General features: G+C 62.0%; 1 protein-coding gene across 1 annotated transcript; it reads right to left on the bottom strand.

The window, feature by feature from the left end:
* Positions 1 to 734: 734 nt before the first annotated feature.
* Positions 735 to 6,085, bottom strand: TUBA1C (tubulin alpha 1c). The gene is made up of 4 exons (XM_037883937.2): positions 5,935 to 6,085; positions 2,943 to 3,165; positions 2,698 to 2,846; positions 735 to 1,812 (listed from the first exon to the last, which is right to left on the bottom strand). Exons 1-4 carry the CDS (start codon positions 5,935 to 5,937, stop codon positions 838 to 840), a joined length of 1,350 nt encoding a protein of 449 aa, XP_037739865.1. The 5' UTR covers positions 5,938 to 6,085; the 3' UTR covers positions 735 to 837.
* Between the last annotated feature and the right edge of the window lie 1,592 nt (positions 6,086 to 7,677).

The raw sequence follows: 7,677 nt of genomic DNA, 5'->3' as shown, positions 1-7,677 counted from the left end.
GGAGGCAGGATGCCTGGGTTCCCTCACCAGGGTGTGCCTGGTTCCTTGGAGCAGGACAGGCAGCTGCACCGAGAGCCCATACAAGAGCAGTCAGGCAGCTGGGTTCAGCTTCTGCCCCCCCCACCGCTGGCATGAGCCAGGGGCTCCCCAGGCCAGGCACTCGGCCGTTTGCCCCGTGCCTAGCACCTGCCCCGTGCCTGGCCACCCCAGGCCTGGAATGAAGTTCTGCCCAGCGCCTGCATGGCAGGCTAGGAGCAGCTTGGACTGGGCTGTGGTGGGGACAGGTCCCAGTCTTGTGCCCAGCTGTATGAGCAAGGGGGGGTCCTGTCCCCTGCACAGCACACAGGGAGGTCTCTATGCCACCCAGGAGGCCATGGTGGAGTCAGACACCCCCTGCCCCCAAGATGTGGCAGATGGTAGCTGGATTAGTGTCTCTGGGAGAGGCAGGAAGCTACAGCGAGTGCATGGTCACCATAACAGCACTTCTACCCCTCTCAGCAGGGCTCCAGCACATGCCGGAGTGGCTCCAGCGAATTGCTGAAGTGGGACCGGGGCACTGCTCCGATGCAGCGGCTTGGTCACAGGCCAAGGGTCCCAGGCCAGCGTTCAGCTTGGTGAGGAGTGGAGAACAGCCCCACCCCCCTCCCATTCAATAGCTGCTCCTCATTAAGCCTGCCCTGGCCCACGCGAGGGCTGAGCCAGAGCTCTGCTGAAGGAGAGTAAACGAGACGGTCTGAGTAGGAAGAGCACTTTTAATGACTACAGGACACCGTGGAGAGTTTTACAGGAACAGAGAGAACAGAATGAAGTGACAGCACAGGGAAGAGACGGGACCGGTTAATACTCTTCTCCTTCATCCTCGCCCTCCACACTATCCGCCCCCACCTCTTCGTAATCCTTCTCTAGGGCAGCCATGTCCTCCCGAGCCTCCGAGAACTCGCCTTCCTCCATCCCCTCCCCTACGTACCAGTGAACAAAGGCACGCTTGGCGTACATCAGGTCAAACTTGTGGTCCAGACGAGCCCAGGCCTCGGCCACGGCTGTGGTGTTGCTGAGCATGCACACGGCCCGCTGCACCTTGGCCAGGTCACCGCCAGGAACCACAGTGGGGGGCTGGTAGTTGATACCAACCTTGAAGCCAGTTGGGCACCAGTCCACGAACTGGATGCTGCGCTTGGTTTTGATGGTGGCAATAGCAGCATTGACATCTTTGGGCACCACGTCCCCACGGTACAACAGGCAGCAGGCCATGTATTTCCCGTGGCGGGGGTCACATTTCACCATCTGGTTGGCTGGCTCAAAGCAAGCGTTTGTGATCTCTGCTACAGTCAGCTGCTCATGGTAAGCTTTCTCAGCAGAGATAACCGGGGCATAGGTGGCCAGAGGGAAGTGGATACGGGGGTAGGGCACCAAGTTGGTCTGGAACTCTGTCAGATCTACATTCAGGGCACCATCAAATCGGAGGGAGGCGGTGATGGAGGACACGATCTGGCTAATAAGACGGTTCAGGTTGGTGTAGGTGGGGCGCTCAATGTCCAGGTTCCTGCGGCAGATGTCATAGATGGCCTCGTTGTCTACCATGAAGGCGCAGTCAGAGTGCTCCAGGGTGGTGTGGGTGGTCAGGATGGAGTTGTAGGGCTCCACCACTGCGGTGGAGACCTGAGGAGCGGGGTAGATGGAGAACTCCAGCTTGGACTTCTTGCCATAGTCCACAGACAGACGCTCCATCAGCAGGGAGGTGAACCCAGAACCAGTGCCACCTCCAAAGCTGTGGAAGACCAGGAAGCCCTGGAGACCTGTGCACTGGTCGGCCTAGAAGAAACACATTACAAGCTGCCTCCGGAACCTGCACTGAGATCCTGGTCACACAAGCCTTGCTAGTGCCAGGCCCTGACCCAGGCCATCGTGGCCAGCTCTGCTCTTTGACCAAGCACAGTTTGGTTTCTCACCCACCCCCGCTGGGACAGGAGCATCTGCTCCTGATGAGTCTTTTGGCCACAAGACTGACAGCTGGCCCCTGCCCTCAGTGGGTTCGGTGCTCTAGACAGCACAGCCAGCCAGCCCCACCCAAGGAACCCACAGCGATGTCACTGCTCGGAGACAGCAGCTCTTCCAGAGCCGAGTCTTTTGCCCCCAGCTGCCTATTACCAGCGATTGTCTGCCTGGCGAAGAGGGTGGAGACTGAGGTAGTTTCTGCCCCTGTGTGACACAGGGGCAGAGCCCCCCTGCCCCCCCTCACACACACAGAAGCGGGGTAGGACAGGCAGCTCTGAGAACGAGCCAGTCAGGAAGGTGAGAAGTCGTAAAGGCTGAAACCAAGCCAGGCAAATAAGCCTGTCTGCTCTGTTCACGCCCTGCCCCATGGGGGGCCAGTCTGTTCCAAGCCCACATTAAATCCAAAGCTCCCAATATCTGCATTATGTGGGTGCAGACCCCGCCCCCACATCCCTCCCTTCCAGCACACTCCATTGTCCTAGCTGTCTAGGACACAGGCCCTCAGCCCCTCCCTGCTCTGCTGCTGAACGGGGGAGAAGGGTTTGCTCCCGTCCGGAACAGGAGACCTTTGCTAGGAAGCCAATTCAGGGAGAACAGGGGTTGGCACATACACACGTCAGCACCGTTCTGCTGCCAAGGCTGGACCACAGACAATGCTGTGGGCACACCCAGATTGGCCTCACTGGGCAGAGACTCACTCACCAGCTTGCGGATCCTGTCGAGAACCAGGTCGATGATCTCCTTGCCAATGGTGTAGTGCCCACGGGCATAGTTGTTGGCAGCATCTTCCTTGCCGGTGATGAGCTGCTCAGGGTGGAAGAGCTGGCGGTAGGTTCCAGTGCGCACTTCATCTGGGGAGGGAAGAAGAGTTAGCATTAGGCGCCTTCTCCAGGGAGATCGCGGGAACACGAGGCTCAGGACTCTCCTCCAGGGAGCCCAGAACTCACCTATGACTGTTGGCTCCAAGTCCACAAAGACGGCTCTGGGGACGTGCTTGCCAGCGCCCGTCTCACTGAAGAAGGTGTTGAAGGAGTCGTCTCCTCCCCCGATGGTCTTGTCGCTGGGCATCTGGCCGTCAGGCTGGATCCCATGTTCCAGGCAGTAGAGCTCCCAGCAGGCATTGCCGATCTGGACACCAGCCTGGCCGACGTGGATAGAGATGCACTCACGCTGCGGGGAGAAAGGGACATTGAGCAGCCTGGCCGGGGGTGGTTTTGCACCCAGTGTCACCAGCTGACCATGGGGCATGATGGTGCAAGATTAAACCCAGTGTTGTGAGTTCAATCCTTGAGGGGGCCATTTGGGATCTGGGGCAAAAGTTGGGGATTGGTCCTGCTTTGAGCAGGGGGTTGGACTAGATGACCTCCTGAGGTCCCTTCCAACCCTGAGATTTATGATTAGTAAGATTAGATTTATGAATGAGGCACGTGACCCACAGTGCAAACACCTCCAGGAGACAGTCTCTAGGCCAGAGAGGAGCCAGGAGGAAGCTCCCCAGCAGGAAGGGAGCTGGCCCTGACAGGATTGTGGCCAGCCAAGTACCACTCCCCCAGGGTGGGAAGAGTATGCTGTGACTGTTAAGGAACCATTTCTTTAGCCAAGGCATCTACCAGAACACACACGTGGCTCCCGAACCAGGCCAGACAAGGGTTTTCCCCGACCACATCAGCTCAGAGAAGCCACATTACAGGCTGGCCGGGTGCCTGAAAGCAGCTAGTCAAGGCAGCTCTGGCTTGCAGGGTCAAAGCAGATTTGACCCAACATCAGACATGTGATGAGGCAGCAAGTTCTCAGCTGCAGCCTAGTCACTGAAGTGTTGCTTCCCTGGGTCCCACCAGTTTGTATACCCGCAGGCCAGCCTCCGGCTCCAGGGAACATTCCTGACGGGCCCCATGGAAACATGCAAATTCCTCTTTTCAGTCCCTGATCCATGGCTTCCCAGCGATTGTGTAACCCTCACTGAGCTAATTCAGCCTCTGCTTCAGTCCTATTCTTTCAATAGAAGGCCCTTTTTCCTCTTTAAGCCAGATTAAACCAGCAAGCTCCAGCCATCTGACTCATGGAAAAACATGCCAGATAAGCAGCCACAAAAGCTGTAATTTGAAGGGCTGTGGTCAGCTGGTTTTAACCCCGTAGGGGAGGCCGCACTGCACCTTGGCGAGTCTAGGCAGAGCACAGCCAGCCGCAAGGTCTGGAAAACGGCTTCTCTTTTCCTAAAAAGTTGTTAAAGTGGCCAGAAATTCCAGCCGAAGCAGAGATTTGGCTGGCCCCCAGGGAAGCCAAGGGACTGAACTTGTCGGAGCCCATGGAAACATTCCACAAGCATCTCCGAAACTTTTGAAACGTTGTCTCTAAGTGTTTCCTCTCCATATTCGCGGCCACAGGGCTTCTGAGGCAGTCCCTGCTGAAATGCAGGCAGACAACTGACTAAGGCTTAGCAGGGCACAAACCCTAATCCTCCTCCCCGGGGTAGGAAAACCTCCTCCTCCTCCTCACAGAGGGCAAACGGAGGCAGCCAGAAGTCAGGAGAGCTGGCAAAGGCTATGTTGCCATTCGCTGTTGAGGCCCCTCAGGTCACTTGAAATGGCCATTTAGGGCCATCGACTTCTAAAATGAAGTCGCCCCTAGCCCCGCTGAAGCGCTGACTAATGCGGGCCACGGGCCAGGCCCTTCGCTATCAGAGGCCCATTGTTACCCTGGCTGACACGGGGCATTACTCAGCCCGACTGGCTCCAAGCAAGGCGCTCAGGCCCGGCAGCCTGCGCATCACCACAGGGGCAGGTCCCCACAGGGGCAGGTCCCCGGGGCGGGGCGCGGACCCAGGAGAGAGCACTGGCCTCCCATGCATGGGGGGCGGGGAGGATATTTGCATGCTCCTGAATATTGTACCCAGGAATAAGGGGGCCAGCCTAATCCCTCTCCAACCGGCATCACTTCCTCTTGCCAGTCCCGCTTTCACTAGTCCCTCCTATCTCACCGTGACCGAGCCCTGGTTCGCCTCTCTGCCCTCGGGGCATCTTCCCAGCCCCTTCCCGCGGGGGCCAACCCGAAAGTCACCTGCCGCTGCGGGTTACAGCTTCCGTTCACACCGCACCAGCTGCCTATCCCTTGCCGCTAGCTCCGAGGGCCAGGGCCCAGGTCTCTGGGGCCACCATGGCCTAGCAGAAGCGGCTGGAAAGCAGGGAGCGGGCAGGACTCCTGGGTCCGATTCTCAAGGGTGGCCGCAGGAGTGGATTGGCAGGCCAGCTGGGCCCGGAGTCTGTAACTGTGGGGGGGGCGGTCCCCCCATCATTGTGAAGAGACCCCCTCCCCCTCGCAGGGGAACACGTGGCCAGGCGTTATACCCGCCTGCGAGCGCGCAGACCAGCAACAACGCCCCGTTCCAGGGCGCTCCTGTCTGCAGGGCCCCAGCCCGGGCCAGATCCGAGCCTGGCCCGCCCCGGAGAACTCCCGCCAGGCACCAGCTCCCCTCCCCGGCCCCCGGGGCCGATCCGAGCCGGCTGCAGGGCAGCGAGCTCGCCCCCCCCAAGCGAGCTTCCGCCTCCGGCCGAGCTCGGCCCGCCCCCGCTTCCCTCAGCCCGCCCCGCGTGGCGCAGCAAGGAGCCGAGGGCGCGGCCCGGGGATGCTCCGGAGCCCGGGGGGGGCCCGCGCTGCCCCCCCCCCCCCAAGGTCATGGGGCACGGCGGGGCCAGGCGCGGCGAGTGGGGCCCACGCGTGCTCGGGGCCCCGGGGTCGCTGCAGCCGGTGCGCCCCCCCCCCGGCATGCCGAGCTGCGGCTGCCCCAGCGCGCCCCCCACCCACCAGCCCGCCCCCTCCCCACGCGGCCCGCCCAGCCCCATCGCGCCCCTCCCCCACACTTTGCCCCCCAGCTCCCTTCCGGCCGCCCCCCACAGTGCGCACGGTCCCGCGTGGGGACTCGAACCCGGGCCCCCAACTCACCATGACTGTGGGGGGGTGGGGGCAGCGGCGTCTCTCACTATCCGACCCTTTAGGGAGTCTCCAGTGAGAAGAAGTTTGGGCAGCCCCGCGGGCGGGGCCTTATATACCCGAGGGGGCGGGGCGAAGGGTGAAGGGGCGGGGAGATAGGTGTGTCCCCCCTCAACGCCCCGCCCCTCCTCTAAGCCCCGCCCCCAAGGTGTCCTGATTGGCAGGTTCGAAAGTTTGAACTCGCACGCAGTGGATGACGGACGCAGAGTGGAATGTGGAGGGGGGGGGGAGGGAGGCTGGGGGATGGGCTGGGGGGCTATGGGGGGTGGGAGAGATGGGGGAGGGGCTGGGGGGGGACATGGGAGTGGGGATGATGGGGGATGGCATGGGGGAGGGGCTGGGGGAGATGGGGGATGGACTGGGGGAGGCATGGGGGGTGGGAGAGAGTGGGGATGGCATGGGGGAGAGATGGGGACCATGGGGGTGGGAGAGAGGGGGGATGGGCTGGGGGGACCATGGGGGTGGGAGAGAGGGGGGATGGGCTGGGGGAGACATGGGGGTGGGGGAATGGGATGGGGAGGCATTAGGGTTACCAGCCGTCCAGGATTGTCCTGGAGTTTCCAGGAATTAAAGACGAATCTTTAATTAAAGGTTTTGTCATGTGAAGAAACCACCAGGAATGTGTCCAATCACAACTGGCAACCCTAGCAGGCCTGGGGGTAGGAGATGCGGGAGGGGCTGTGGGGACATGGGGAGTGGGAGAGCACTGGGTGAGACACGGGGATGGGTGATGGGTTGGGGGAGATGGGCTGGGGAGGCATGGGGGGGTGGGAGGTGGGCTGGGGAGGCATGAGGGGGTGGGGGAGACACAGGGGTGATGGGCTGGGGAGGTGGGGTGCAGAAGGAAGTGTGTGTGGGGCTGGTAGCTCAGTGTTCAGTGAATGAGGAGGGGGCTGGACCAGGCAGCACCTCCCTGGGGAGGGGAGGACAGTGGAGGGAGGGGGCAGCAGATCACATGAAGGGCCTGAGACCAGGGTGAGGGGGTGGGACCACAGGTGTGGCTGGGGAGCTCCCTCTGAGCAGTCAACCCCCTGCTATCAACACTCCCCCCTTCTCCTGGGGTGCCCCCCTGTAACGGGGGGGTCGCTTGCCCCCTGGCGGGAACGGGGGGGTCTGTGAGCACAGAGCCCCAGGGACATGCGACATGGCATTATCCCCACCGGCCTGCAGCCTGGCTGGGGGGCTGCGGTGGGCAGGCGAGGCCCCTGCGGGGGGCATACGGGGGTCTGAGAAGGCTCTAGCGTGCACAGGGCCTGAGCGACCAGGCTTGGCAGGCCAGCGCTGACCCTGCTCGTGGGGGCAGCGACCTGGGGCACGGGCTCTGGATCAGCCTGTGCCCCCAGGGGAAACGCCAGGAGCCCGGGCTTGGCTGTAGAGGCATTTCCCTGGCCCTGTCTCAGCCAGGAGGGCCGGCAAGGCTGCGCTGCCTCACGCAGGCTCTCCCCAAGGAGGCTCCTCGCTGCGCTTTCCCAGGGCACTTTTCCGCCCGCCCCCTTCCCCCAGCATGCCCAGCTTGTGCGGCTGCCCCTGTCCGGAGTCTAGCCCTGCTGCCTGTTTCACCTGTCCGGTGCCCCTACACGCCTGGGAACCGCCACCGAGCGGTGGCGAGCGGCAGCGGGGGGAAGGAGTTATCAGAACAGTGCTTAGCTCTAGCTAACCCTGGTGACTCCCTGGGGAGGCCGATGTTGTTATCCC

Source organism: Chelonia mydas, chromosome 20, assembly GCF_015237465.2.
Source record: "Chelonia mydas isolate rCheMyd1 chromosome 20, rCheMyd1.pri.v2, whole genome shotgun sequence".
NCBI lineage: Eukaryota > Metazoa > Chordata > Testudines > Cheloniidae > Chelonia > Chelonia mydas.
Note: the sequence above shows the minus strand (reverse complement) of the source record. Positions and strands in the feature narration are given on the sequence as shown.